Source organism: Peromyscus maniculatus, chromosome 8 (genome assembly GCF_049852395.1).
Source record: "Peromyscus maniculatus bairdii isolate BWxNUB_F1_BW_parent chromosome 8, HU_Pman_BW_mat_3.1, whole genome shotgun sequence".
In the NCBI taxonomy this organism is placed as follows: domain Eukaryota; kingdom Metazoa; phylum Chordata; class Mammalia; order Rodentia; family Cricetidae; genus Peromyscus; species Peromyscus maniculatus.
Window position 1 is genome coordinate 38,669,039 of NC_134859.1, and position 14,961 is coordinate 38,683,999.

General features: G+C 37.3%; 1 protein-coding gene across 12 annotated transcripts in view; it reads left to right on the forward strand.

Annotated features, from left to right (window-relative positions):
- Positions 1–14,961, forward strand: part of Rapgef6 (Rap guanine nucleotide exchange factor 6) — a 176,904-nt gene that overhangs the window by 40,284 nt on the left and 121,659 nt on the right. For 7 of the 12 annotated variants that reach the window (XM_006984863.4, XM_076578398.1, XM_016003473.3 and 4 more), the window contains 2 exons: positions 1,535–1,604; positions 12,282–12,425. In XM_006984863.4, coding sequence (XP_006984925.1) covers positions 1,535–1,604; positions 12,282–12,425 — 214 coding nt within the window. The remainder of the gene's footprint in view (positions 1–1,534; positions 1,605–12,281; positions 12,426–14,961) is intronic. The other 5 variants (XM_076578396.1, XM_076578393.1, XM_076578394.1 and 2 more) reach the window with 1 other exon arrangement.

The window sequence follows — 14,961 nt, forward strand, 5'->3', positions numbered from 1 at the left end:
TTTTCTTTTGTTTTTGTATATTCACTTAAGAGAGTATATACAGTTCCTATTATTCTGTGTTGCATGAAATTTCTTTAGACTTCAGCATTATGTATTAGGTAATGTAAGGCTCCATTTGGAAAATACAGAATTCTCCTTAGAAATAAAGTGTTTGTTTTTGTTTTTTTTTAATGTTCCAAAGTAATTTCATTGGATTTTTGCAGGGGAAGGAGCAGGGTCTTACTGTATAGCACTGACTGGCCTTAAACTCACAGAGATCCACCTGCCTCTGCCCTCTGAATGCTGGGATACTTTAATCATGTGGTCATATGCCACCAGACCCTGCTGCTTTCACTGAGTTTTCCTTAGGATTTTGTTGTAAATTATTTGTAAGAAATCTTATATTTTTAATTGTTTAATTACAATTTCGAGCCTTCTGTTAAAAGTATTTGCTTCTTGTTACTGTACATTTAAGCCTTGGTTCCAGTCTGTTGATAAAGTTGTATAGTATTCCTTATAAATGACTTTGTATTTATTTTTAGTAACTTTCTTTTTTTTAATTATTAGTATCTTTCCCCTCCCCATTTAGTTACTTACTATAGAAGCAGTATTTTACTTAGATAAGTATTTTTCATTTCATGTGTCTACATGTGTATACATGTGTGTGCTTGGTACCAGTGGAGGCCACAAGAGGGTGTCATCCCCTAGTACCAAAGTTATAGAAGGTTGTGACCCACCATGTGGGTGCTGGGAACCAAGCCTAGCTTCTCTACAGGAGCAAAATGTGCTTTTAACCAGTGAGCAGTCTCTCCAGCCCCATTTTTACAGTTGATCGTGGTACTGGTGTTTTAGATTGTTCTTAAGTTTAAGTATACTCTGTACAATTAACCTTTGTGTTTCATGTGTTTGACAAAGTTCTTTTTGTTGTTTTCTAGTTTTTTTTTTAAAGATGCTTTATCTTTTTAAAAGCTTAGTTTTTATTTCTAGTTTTGATTTGATTAGAAATCTTTCTCAGATGAAGCATATGGAGTACTTCTCTTAATATGGTCTTACTAAAGTTTTTTTTTTTTTTTTTTTTTTTTTTTTTTTTTTTAGAAATAGCTGGTGGCTAGCAACACTTTTTCAAAAAATAATAATTTTGTTTATCTGCATTTCCTTATTTGCTAAAAATTTTTTTGTTTCCATGACTGTTATCTAATGTAAAGTTATAAAACTTATATAAAACATATAATTATAATATCACATCTTAAATGGTTTTATTTTAATTTAGTTTTGGTTAAGTTTTTAGAATTTAAGATTAGGCAGATATCTTTCATAAACAAGAGGACAAAGTAAAGAAAGGAATTTTAGAAAAATTTTTATGCATAATTATGTTGAGATTTGTTATATTTGAGCAGTTAATAGGAACTCTCATGTGTGTCTTTTTTTTGTTTTGTTAGAAAATCTCAAGATTAGAATTTCTTGGTTAATGTCTCAGAGTTTTTGTTTATTTTTTTTTCCCATTTTGAAATACATTGTAACTTTTGCTAAAGAAATTGTTTTTCTGTTTTTGTAGTTTTGGTAAGCAGTTTGGAGGAAAAAGAGGATGTGATTGTCTTGTATTAGAACCTTCAGAAATGATTGTGGTAAGACGCTGAATTGTTTTTTTTTTTTTGCTATGCTTCAGTTTCATCCCTAAATGTGGTAGGCTTTAAATATCTAAGGCAGTTCCCTTTCCACGACCTATGGCAATGTTTAAGTAGCATCAAAGCCATGTACCAGCTTTACGCATTCTCATCTCTAAAACTCCTTGATCTTGAAATAATATACAACATGGTAATAGAGGTAACATGTGCCAAATTTGGTAATTTCCTTTACCTGTTCCACCAGAAAATTAAAATAGAGGCTTTTGTGGTCTATGTGTCTGTGTGTGAGGATGTCCTTAAAGGACCATCTTTTTTTTTTTTTTTTTTTTTTTTTTTCAGTGTTTTCTCCTTTGTCATTGATGTAGTCAGTAAACTTGGAATGGTTTGAGGGAAAGACCTGGAGAAAAATAAAGGCACATACAAAATAGACCCAAGTAAGAATGGTTTGGATCTAATACTTGGGCTCTTTAATAATTTCAGATGATCTTTCCTTTAGGCTTGTGTTTAAAGAATAATTTTTTTATTATTTTTCCGTAAGAGGCCTGCTATAACTTTAGAAAATCTGGCTTTTTAAAAGATTTATTTATATTTATGTATATGGTTATTTTTTCTGCATGTGTATAAGTGAACCACATGTGTGCAGCGTCCACAGAAGTAAGAAGAGGGTATTGGATGCCCTAGAACTGTAGGTACAGGTGGTTGTGAGCTACCATATGGTTCTGGGAACAAAAACCCAGCAGTGCTTAACCACTGAGCCATCTCTTCACCTCCAGAATGACTTTAAAGAAAAAACACTCAAAGAACACAAGTCCTTTTTTCCTTATTCTGAGAAGAACGCTCTGGAAAATAGCATTCACTAAATGAACTCTTGTTCTACCAGCATCTCCTGTAGATGGCATGTCTTCTGATTGATGGGAAGTGTTGGAAAGTGAGGCTGATTTCTTGTTTGTTTTATTTCTGGTGGTGGTTTTGAGATGAGGTCTCACGATATAGCTCTGGCTGGCTTCAGGTTTCTTATGTAGACCAGGCTGGCAGAGATCCTGCTATTTCTTGCTTTCACGTTGCTGGGATTAAAGGCATGCACCACACCCAGCTGAATTTGACTCTTAATGAAGGATTTTTGTAAATGCTTGAAGCTAAACCAGTTTGCCATTTCATGGTGCTGTTTAGATTGATGTCTAAGTTGTTCTCTCTTCCTCCAAGTGAATCACACATAATCAAATTTCATTAAGCCTACTGTAACTTAAGCTCCTAGAAGAAAAGAAAAATATTTTAGTTTGTTATCTCCCACGTCTAGTATTCCACCCTTGGCTTCAGGAGAGTATGTTCTAAGTTCCTGAATAGATGCATAAAATAGCTCATAGCACCAAACCGTCTATATACTATCTTTTTTTTTCTTCTTTTACTGTATAGACATACCTTTGATGAAGATTAATTTACAAAGTAGATACAACAAGAGGGTATTAAAGATAGCTACTAATAAAATAGAGTAACTGTAACAATTCACTGTTGTAAAAGTGAGTGTGGTCACTTTCAAACTCTTACTCTGTAATTACTTTTGGTGATGGTAGCTAGCTAGAACTCTAAAAGAACAATGACAGATAAAGGGGCAGTTAGTGTATTGCAAAGGGCTGTTTATGTAGTTAGTACATGTTCAGTCAATGTTCCTTGCATTCAGTTTTGTCTGAGGCATGGACTTTTGTTTTATTTTTACTTTAAGCAGTGGATATTTGGAATCCTCAGTAGGATGTGAAAATTTCTTCTTTAAAGGTATTTATTAAAGGATATGATAAGAATACCATTCAGGCCGGGCGGTGTTGGCGCACGCCTTTAATCCAGCACTCAGGAGGCAGAGGCAGGCGGATCTCTGTGAGTTCGAGGCCAGCCTGGGCTACCAAGTGAGCTCCAGGAAAGGCGCAAAGCTATACAGAGAAACCTTGTCTCGAAAACCCCCCCCAAAAAAAAGAATACCATTCAGGTTGAATAAGAGTTTCTTAGTTTGGTATGTTTCCCATTTTTTATACGTTTTTTATATGGGAAGTAATGGTGCTAGAATTGTAGTGTCTTACAGTCAGTGTGCTTTAATTCTTATTGTACATAGGAGCTGTATAGCATATCTGTGTAAACAAAAATTAAAAAAATCATTTTATGCTGTAGTCTCATATTAGCTGCTCTAAACCTGGAATTGTTACCCTTTTCTGTAACTGGGGTTTGGTAGGATTTTTTTGTTGTTTCAGAAAATGTTTAGGATCTAAACCAAGCTCTGGCTGCTGATTGTGCCTAACTCCTCTAGGGCCCCTCGGTGAAATGCATCTCAACCTGTCTAACGCATAAGTACATATCTGTGTTCATTTCTCCATACAGAGTTCTGCTTAAAGCTCATACTTTATTCTGTCATTTTTTTTTTTTTTTTTTTTTGGTTTTTCGAGACTGGGTTTCTCTGTGTAGCTTTGCGCCTTTCCTGGAGCTCACTTGGTAGCCCAGGCTGGCCTCGAACTCACAGAGATCCGCCTGCCTCTGCCTCCCGAGTGCTGGGATTAAAGGCGTGCGCCACCACCGCCCGGCTTATTCTGTCATTTTACCATGTCCTTTGACTAAGAGTTAGAATTTGTTGGCTTACATTATCGTATGTCTATTAGTTTACTCATAAAATTGTTGGAGCATTGGGCTGGTGGGATGTTATGTTCAGCAGGTAAAAGTGCTTGCCACCAAGTCTGACAACTGCGTTTCCGAAGCTGTTCCCTGATCTCCACACTTGGTGTGGCTGGTGTGCATGTATGAGTGTGTGCTAAATACTGTAAGAAAATGTTAATAAAAATTAAGAATTGTTTGCCTATAACATAACTAATTATAAGCCAAGCATGATAATTCATACTTATAATTCTAGCATTTGACCAGGTGGTGGCAGGATGATCATGAGTTCAAAACCATATAATGAATTGGAGGCAGCATGAGTTACTTAAGATCTTGTCTCAAAAAAAAAAAAGAGAGAGGACAAGGAGAAAACGGGCTAGTGTGAGGAAACAGGTATTACTATCCAGAATACTAACATACAAAGTGTGTGTGTGTGTGTGTGTGTTTGTGTGTGTGTGTGTAGAGTAGGGTTTTTTGGTGTTTGTTTTTGTTTTGTTTTTTGGTTTGGTTTTGTTTGGTTGGTTGATTTTTGGTTTTTCAAGATAGAGTTTCTCTGTGTAACAGCCCTGGCTATCCTGGAACTTCCTCTGTAGACCATGCTGTTCTCAAAGAGATCCACCTGCCTCTGCCTCCTGAGTGCTGGGATTAAAGGCATGTGCCACCACTGTCTGGCACAAATATACATTTTATAATGAGGAAAATTATTGGCTAGAATTTTAATGTATACATATATTACATGTACATTTTTAAAATACCAATGGATTTTTTCCCATATCTCTTTATCCATCTTCCTCTTAAGAAACTATACTTTTTATTACCAGACAGCAAGGTAAAAGAAGCATTTAAGAGAATTTAAAATAACCCAGGAGCCAGATCAAAAACACTCCCATTGGTCAAACCTAGGATATTTGGGAATCCAAATAAAAATTTATAGTTATAATGATACATACCTTCATATATCATACAGAATACTAGAGACATGTCTATCCCTAGAAATTATTTATGAAGGGAACATTCCTTAATTTCTGATGCTAAAATATGGCAGATTTTTACCAGCATAACATATGCATATATATATTTATTACAGTAGGGAAATGGAATTGATAGGGAAAAATTAAGATTAGTGCCTATTATTGGTTTAAATATTAAGGTAACTCCACATAGTTAAAAGGGAGGTTTATTTTGTGGGGTAACTTACAAGTGAAGGAATAGGTAACAGTGTCTGGGAAAGGTGTAGGGCAGCCCAACAGTGTTCTCTGGAGAACTCTGCTCGGTCTTCCTCCAGTGTCCAGGATCCAGGAACCAAGAGAGAGAGAGCCGGCCTATCCAGATCTTGGGTCTTCAGGGGGTCCTCTCTCGGCTCTGCCTTGTAGACGTGACAGTTACCGAAGCCTCAGTGGGGTGGCAGTTCCGAGTCAAAGCTGGAACGGCTACCCACTACATCTCCTTCTTTTGTCTAAATAAGAATGTTCTAACATAATACAAGACTATATACAGTAGAAATGATTATCAATAGGTGGGACAAAGAGGGAGGAGAATTCTGGGAAGTGGAAGGCTGAGGAGAGAGATTGCCAGCCACAGAGATGAGGAGCAGGATGTAAAGTACAGGTAAGCCACGAGCCACATGGCAAGATATAGATTAATAGAAATGGGTTAGTTTAAGATAAAAGAACTAGATAACAAGATGCCTGAGCCATTAGGCCAAACAGTTTAAATAATATAAGTGTGTGTGTGTGTGTGTGTGTGTGTGTGTGTGTGTGTGTGTGTGTGTGTGTTTATTTTATAAGTGGGCTGCAGGACTGCCAGGGCTTGGCAGGTCTCGGAGAGAAACTCTCCAGCTACAGCCTATACCTTTTTCTTTCTTTCTTTTTTTTTAATGTCCACTGAGGCATTCCTTTTTATTTTTAGCCTTTATTTTTATATGTATGGGTGTTTTGCCTGTAAGTCCATGTACCATTTGCATCTAGTGACCACAGAGGCCGGAAGAAGGTGTCATTCCCTGGGACTGGAGTTACAGACAGTTATGAGCTATCATGTGGGTGCTGGGAATCAAATCCGGGTCCTCTGCAAGAGCAGTCAGTTCTCTTAACCACTGAGCCATCTCTCCAGCCCCTGCTGTCATCTTTTGTGGAAAGTTATGTAGGGATTGAATACAAGTACATGCTGAATTTCTTTAGGGTGATGATAATTATCTAGAACGGGACATTGGTGACCATTGAACAATTTTCTGACTATATCGAAAGGTTTTATAGCATGTGACTTATCTTTATAAAGAGGAAATTTTCATAGATGATTTAACTACAAAGTTAACCACTAGAACAAAAATAGAGTACTTCTGAGTACCAAGAGAACTTTTTTAAACCAATGAACAAAGAATACAAATTTCAAGACAGGAAAGATGACTCCTACAGTTAAGAACACTTGTTCTTGCAGATGACCCAGGTTCGATGTCCAGTACCCACATTGTGACTCATAACCACCTGTAATTCCAGCTCCAATTCCCTCTTCTGACTTCCACAGGTGCAGGCACCAGGCATGCATATGTTACACATATCATGAAGCACATAAAGCATCCATACACATAGAATAAAATAAATAAGTAAATCTTAAAGAGTACATATTTCAGAGAAATAAATATAAGAAATACACATAATTGCTTAAGGTTGAAATCAAAATACTAGCCATAACAGTGAGGCTTCATCTGCCTCTTAGTACCATAAAATGATAAATACACAGCAAGTACATATGTTATATGCCCCATAAGTAAGTGTAATTGCTGTGTGAATTTTAAAATTAATGAAAAAAATGGATTTTGTGAAGAAATTAGGACTGAACAGTTGTAGCCACATTGCCTTTCTTGAGCATCCATAGTCTTCTCCACACAAAAAGTGGGAATTAGAGATTCCAGATTGTATCTCCTCTTCCTTCTGCCTAATTACAAATTATTTGAAATACCGTCAATGGAACTCTCGTTTAGAAAGATTGTAGCTGGAGAGTTTCTCTCTGGGTCCCGCCAAGCCCCCGCAGTCCCGCAGCCCACTTATAAAATAATCACTCAGACCCTTATATTACTTATAAACTGTATGGCCGTGCCAGGCTTCTTGCTATCTGTTCTTGTATCTTAAATTAACCCATTTCTATAAATCTATACTTTGCCATGTGGCTCATGGCTTACCAGTATCTTATATCATGCTTCTCCTCAGCCTTCCACACCCAGAATTCTCCCTCTTTGTCCTGCCTATACTTCTTGCCTGACTACTGGCCAATCAGCATTTTATTTATCAATCAATCATCCACAGCATAAGATGTTTTTGGTTTTTAGCTACTTGGTTCAGCTTTGTGAGGAACCTTTTCAGACACAGTGGCTAGCAGTACTGTCCTCATAACAGATATCTACTCTGTGAACTCCTGTGTGTTCATTGAGAATCTTAACACATATGGCCATGAATTGTGATGGGGAGGAGAGTTCTGTTAAAATATGGCAAAAATTGTGGATTGCTCTATTTGTAGGGGATTTGCCTTCATTCTGTGTTTGTTAAAGAGAGAAATGCCAGACTGCAGTAGCAGGAAAGAGTAACTTAGTGATCACTGACCAGCTCTGACTACAGAGCCAGAAGTGAGCCTGTGAAAAGCAGTATGGAAGACTGCTACAGAAATAGGCCCCGTCTTGTCCAGCCTGACTGTGCCTTTGCATGGGGTCATTGTGACAGGGTGTGGGTTACAAGTGGCAGCATACTGCTTTTTCCTCCTCCCCTGGCTCAAGTTGTAATACCCTGTATTGCCATTGAGTGTCAGGGAACCGATTTTGAGGGGCAAAATGCCTTCGGCCCTGACAGTAGTCAGCATTTTCTTCAAGTCTGGAAAGTGGACAGGTGATGCAGATAAAACAAAAAGTATATTCTCCACTAGAAAGCCTAGAAATTTTGAAAAGAACAAGCAAGGGGAGATGAAGGTGAGGAGGCAGAAAAGAAGCAGAAAGTCATTCTCTTGTTAAGATGGAATTGAGTGCACAGATGACTCTGCTGAGGAGGAATCGTGCTACATCATAATAAAGGTGACATGTGACCAGCTAAAGTTGATCAGCATAGTGGAGGAGCTGAGAGATGGGGTTGAGAAGTCTTACCTCGTTATTTCTTTACCTAGGCATTTATGTAAGATTAGAATTATAAACCCCATAAATAAATATAATTGATACAGAACTGAGGTTATTTTAAATAAATAGTATTTTCCCACTAATTAGATATGTGCCTCTGGGAATTAATAGCTTATAGCATATATAGAACAGATATATGAATAAGACTGTAATTTCTAATAGTGTTAAGAATTTTGTCAAAATACTGAGATTTATCAGAAGTTTTTGAAATATTTCTTACAGTGATTTATACCTTTTCCTTTTTTGGTCTTTTAATACAATTCACTCACCTAAATTTTTCTAAACGTTAAATTTCCCTTATGTTCTAAAAAAAAGTTCAATATAAGCTATTGGTTAAACATGTTTTCCACAGTCTGAACCTGTTATAGTTAATGTTGATCGTCAGGCTATGAGGTTTAGGAGAAAGAAACTTCTGGTTATTTCTTTGAGGGATTTTCTAGATTAAGTTAATTGAGGCAGGCAGGCAAATCTTAACTATGGGCAGCACCAACCCATGTCCTCAGGTCCAGGCCTGACTCAAAGGAGAAAGGGGCTGAGCAGCAGCATCCGTCGTCTTCCCTGGCAGGGGATGCGGTGTGGCAGCTCCTCACTCTCCCGCCCTCCTCATTTTCTTCCCTTGATGGATGGACTGTGTGCTCCAGTGTGAGCCAAAATAAGGCTGCCTGCCTTAGGCAGGCCTTTGCCCATAGGTTGTAGGAACAAGGTGGGTAATTAATAAAGAATCAAATTTGAAATCAAGTTTAGGGTTCTGTTTTCTTAGTGAGACATCAGCCTGTAATTTTAATTTCTCCTACATTCAAAATTTTATGAGCCTTAATCTGTTTCCTTATTTCTGTATTTAGTTTGAGGTTTATTTTTTACTTGGAAAAATGTCCATTTGTATTCGTTGTTATCACTGATAGGCTCGGATGTGCCTTTAATGTTAATCGTGTTTTCCCATTGGTTTTGTTTTTCTTCCCTCTCAGTGCTTCTGTTCTTTAGTAAATTATCTTTTTCATATCCTTCCTCCCATCCTGCTCCCTTAGAAATGCCATTTGGGCTTTTCTTTTGATGCTATTTCCCTGTAAGTTTAATTGCTGTTTAAAATTACCAGAGCTGAGCCTGACATGGAGATGCACATCTCTAATCCCAGCACTCAGGAGACCCAAGGAAGAATATCAAGAGTTCAAAACCAGTCCAGGATATTTAGTGACATCTTGCCTCCATAAACAGAAAAAGAAAGTCTGAACTAAGTAGGCACATGTACTTCAATATTAGAATCCCAGCAAAGAAAGAATAGAGAAGAGGCCAAAGAAATACAACCAAAAGGGCACACCCTCATGACCCACTTCCTCCAACTAGACCCTACCTCCTTTCTAAGTCCTACTACCTCCCAGTAATGTTGCCGTGTTCTTAGGCAGCAGTGGATTAATCTGTCATTGTCTGTGGAAATACTCAACTTTTTTTTTTTTTTTTTAATTCTCTGTGTGATTCCTTTTTGGTTTTGTTTTTTTGTTTTGTTTTGTTTTGTTTTGTTTTTTTGAAACAGGGTTTCTCTGTGTAACCACCCTGGCTGTCCTGGAACTCACTTTGTAGACCAGGCTGGCCTCAAACTCACAGAGATCCACCTGTCTCTGCCTCCTGATGACTGGGATTAAAGGCGTGCACCGCCGCCGCCACCACCACCACCACCACCTGGCACCCTGTGTGAGTCTTAATCTATTCAGATTGACAGACAGTCATAGGTGTAGTAGACCAACGTGTTAAGAGGAAAGGAATAGGCTTTTAGGCAGGATTCTACATGTAACTACCTAGAAGAATGGCTTTTAAGATGTGTCTTTCATGGTTGCTGGCATGTGACAGTAAAATGGGAAGGATAATACATAGTAAGGAAGTCATCGTAGTCAAGTTACTTAGTAGAAGAGTATAAATTATTTAAAAACCACGAGTGCTCATACTAACATGGCTGCTTCACAGTTTGAACTTCTCATAGCTGAAACAGAACAGAAATGTTAGTTAGATAACATATCTGAAAAAAATCCTCAGAAAATCATACATGCCTCTAGAGCTTTTATGTGAGATGATTTATTGAGGAGTGTAGAGAGCGAGGGGTCAGTAGGTTTTCCAAGGTCATGTTTGTTTAAGATGAAGTTATAAGAGTATCTTGGGGATATGTATACTGGCACATGTCCAAGTGAGCAATGTTGCAAGTTCAAGGTCAGCTACAGATACAGAACAAGAACCTGTCTTGAAAAAAATTAAATAGTTTAGGGTAGACGAAGGTATACATGGCTTTGAATATTAGATGTAAGAATTTAAATTTATCTTGGCTACACAGGTGACTCTGGTAAAAAGCAGTAGCTGCTCTTTAGAGGACCCAAGTTCATTGCCCAGCATCTACATGGCAGCTCACAACAATCTGTAACTCCAGTTCCAGGGCATCCAGTGCTCTCTTCTCTGCGTATGTGTAGTACATAGACATTCATTCAGGCAAAACATCCATACACATAAAATGAATTTTCTTAATTTGAATTGATAGGGTAAACATTAGCAGTCCATTATCAAATTAGGAGACTTAACACAATGATTTATCTTGATAGTTTATCTAACTATAGTACAAGATTGGAGAACTTGTCGAAAGCAGCAGGATCACTACTGATGTATTCTAAGGCTGAAGTGATTAAAGGTCAAATATGGGATGGTAATGACAGTTGAAAGAAAGGATGTTGGTAGAGAACATGTTCAAACAGAACTGACTTCCTGAGAAATAGCTCTGCACTTGGGAAGATAGGCATGGGAGCTGGAAATTGATTGTTGGCTGAACTGTTTAATTCAGTGCCCAGAACATATTTTGTGCTACCAGAGAGAGATGAAAAAAACTGAAATCATTTCTGGAGTATTAAGTTAGTATAAAGTATAATTTAGAACTTACCAGTGTACATTTGTAGGAAGATTTAAGTTTGGGGGCCTGAAGAGAATGCCATTGAAGAAGACTCTGGTTCAGTTCCCAGCACCCACATAGACCAGCTCACAGCCACCCCTAACTCCAGCTTCAGGGAATTCATTGTCCTCTTCTGGCCTCCTTAGGCATCTTTACATATGTGGTATTGACTCACACAGACATATACACACATGCATATAAGTGAAAACTAAATCTTTTTAAAACATTGTGGGTTTTTACAGTAATAATATACTCTGTGATTGGATAGCAGTCTTTGTCAACATTACAGGTTTTGCAAATTCATAGTCCTGCCAGCTCAACTTTAGTAAGGGTCACTCTATGAGCTGGGAAGGTAACAGTCCTTGGGGGTTTCATTTTGTTTTCTCTAGAGATGGTAATACCTGGAAGTAGTGGTGTAGAGTGACACGTATATGTGCATGTCCATTGGAAGCCACCTCCATAACTGCTGGTTCCTCTGTCGGTTTTAGTTCCATCCTTACTCTGTTGTCACGCATTAAAATGAACACCAAGGTATTTCTATCAAAGAATAAGAGTAATTTTGTTTTGCTTTTCACTAGTTCACTAAAATGATAGCTGTGATTGTTTGCTAAGTAAAATAAGTGCATAATCAGGCAGTTTGTAATTAGACTAACATCCAAGTTATAATTATTAAATGTGTAGGTGTAGTTAGCAGCCTTCGTTTCTGGGTAAGAGTCTTTACTTACCGGATATATGTTTATGTGCTCAAGACAGACGGTTTCCTGGAAGGAAACTGTGGTCTCTGGTTCTTTATAAAAACAAGGTCTTTAATCTTTTTCAACTCAGAACATTGCCTTGTGCAGACTGTTTCTTCAGGCACTTTCTTGGCAGAAGTAAATGAAGCTTCCTTATGAGCCTGTTAAGACTTCATAGACTGCCAGTAAGATGGAAAAATTGGTTATTTAATCAGGAATGTGAACATGTATTTCAGGTAGAGAATTCCAAAGATAATGAAGATAGTATTTTACAAAGAGAAATTCCTGCCAGACAGTCTCGACGAAGGTTTCGGAAAATTAACTATAAAGGAGAGCGCCAAACTATAACTGATGGAGTGGATGTTAATAACTACCTTTCGGTGAGTATATTTCAGACTAATTCGTAGATCCTTGATTTTCATTAAAATATGTTTAATTTTTGGTCTCTGTGTGAAAGTTAAGGTAAGATAAACATACGATTTTTAAAAAACATTTCTGCTTGGCTGTTGGATTGATTAGAAGTCTTCTTATATGGGGAATTTTGTTCTAGCTTTGTTTTACTTTAAATAACTAACCAAAGGAAGTATTTGCTGTAGCTTCTTGGCTATACTTGTGAATTTTCTTATCTTTCTAGTGTCTGAATAGGCTGTAGATTGAGTCTGAGAACTCAGGCTGTAGACTAATGTTATGGAAGACATACAAAAGAAAGAAAGGGTGGCAGTTTTTCCTTGACCTGCAGGACTGTTAGTCACACATAAACCAGACACTAGTGTAGAAATGTGTGTTAAAGTTAACATCTTCACATACAAATACTTGAAAAGAAGCAAATGAAACATTGGGCTTTGTGAAAACCAGAGAAAGGAAGCTGCTACTTTAGAAGTCTTTTAACTCTGTTGTTGCAGATACCACCTTTTTAGACTGAGAAGTGGTTAAATTGAGAAATAAAAATAATTTGGGGAAGAATAGGTTCATGTGCATTTTTAAGGGAAGATTTCATAATTATGTCTTCCAAGGAGTCAGCATCGCAGAGTTTCAGAACTGTTAAGTTGTCCTGCCACTTTCCCCCTTTGGTCTGTGTTTAAATGACAGTATTAGAGTGCTGGGATAGTTGGTTGCAGAAAAATTTTGACAAGAGTCTGTTCTTTTGGTTGGTAGGACAGAAGTGGTCTCATTCTGTGGCAGGGTAGAGGAAGATAGTCAGGGAAGTGGTTTACTAGAATATGAATGGGATTGAAGTCACTTTTAAAGATTCTGTCACATTTGCCTAATTTAATTAATTCACTATGTTCTATTTTTGAAAATAAACAATACTGGTCCCAAAATTTACAACCAATACCTCAACCATACAAAGTAACAGTTTATTTTTAAATATACAGTTGATTTTCCTGATACTAATTAAACTTTGTTTTTTTTCCTTATACAATGTGTGTATTATAAATTTTTTTAAACTTAAAAGTATATTTTGTGAATTTTAAAAACTTGTTATATAATCTGAAACATCTTCGAATACTGTTGGATTTTCTTTGTATTTTGAAAGAGTGCATAGTGCGCCCTTATAATAATATGCCATAATTGATTAACTTGGATCTCAGTATTTGGTCATGTGTACTTTTTATAGACTATATTAATGGTATTCCATGTCCTGTTATCACTTGCATACATTGCACACCCATTAAGTCCAACCTTTTATATATCTCCATCAGTACTCTTCTTAACCTCTTGTTAATCGCCATTTTGTGTTCAGATTGACTGTGTGTTCATATTTCTGCACGGGTATGAGGGTACATTCACCTGTGGGTGTCCGTATGGAAGCTAGAAACCAACTTTAAGTATTACCCTCTGTTGCTTTACACTTTAATTTTTGAAACAAGAGTATCTCAATGAACCTAGAATTCACCATTTCGGTTAGACTGGCTAGCCAATGAAACCCTGAAATCTCAGTTTCTGTATGTATGTGTCTGTACTATTACCTTTATATGGTGGCTTGGGTAATCCAGCTTGCATCTTATGTGTACTCTGCCTGTTGAACTGTCCCTGCTGCCCGAAATTAGCTTTTTCTTAGCTTCTCCATAAGTGAGAGAATACTTGCTGTATCTGCTCTGTCCACTTAAGGTAATTCAGTTCCATCTATCTTGCTTTGATGGACAGGATTTAGCCTTCTTTATGACTGGATAATGCTGAATTTTGTACATATACTATATTTTGTCTTTATTCATTCATTGGTGGGTACCCTCATAATGTCCCACTAAACATATTAAAATGCAATGATTCATGTATCCCTAGGAATACACTTATACAGATCTGTTTTTAGATTCTTTCATTTTCTTTTGTTTTAGACAGGATGTTGCTATGTAGCCAGGGCTGGCTTTGAGTTGTGATACACACAAGTACTGAGATAAAAGGGCACCAGCACACCCAACTGTTCTCAGCTCTTTGAGGCGCTTCCACAGTCTTTCATAATGGTTCTTCTAATTACAACTCACCTATAGAGTGTGAGAGAGTAATTTCCCTGTCAGCCTTTTGTGTTTTTTAGTTTGTCTGTCTTTTTGACAGTTGATTTCCTAGATGGCTATGGTGATATCTCATCACAATTTTGATTTATTGAGTAATTATGGTAGACATTTTAAGATTATGTTTATTGATCATTATATTCCTACCTTTGGAATGTGTTCTAATCATTTGCCTCTGAGGGAAAGGGTGTTCAAGACAGGGTTTCTCTGTGTAAAACAGTCCTGGCTGTCCTGGAACTCCCTTTGGAGACCAGACTGGCCTCGAATTCAGAGATCCACCTGCCTCTGCCTCCTGAGTACTGGGATTAAAGGCGTGCACCACCCACACACCCCAGGCCATTTGCCAATTTTTTTCCAATAGGACTACATGAAGCTTTTCTTACTGTTTCTGAGTTTCTTTCTTTCT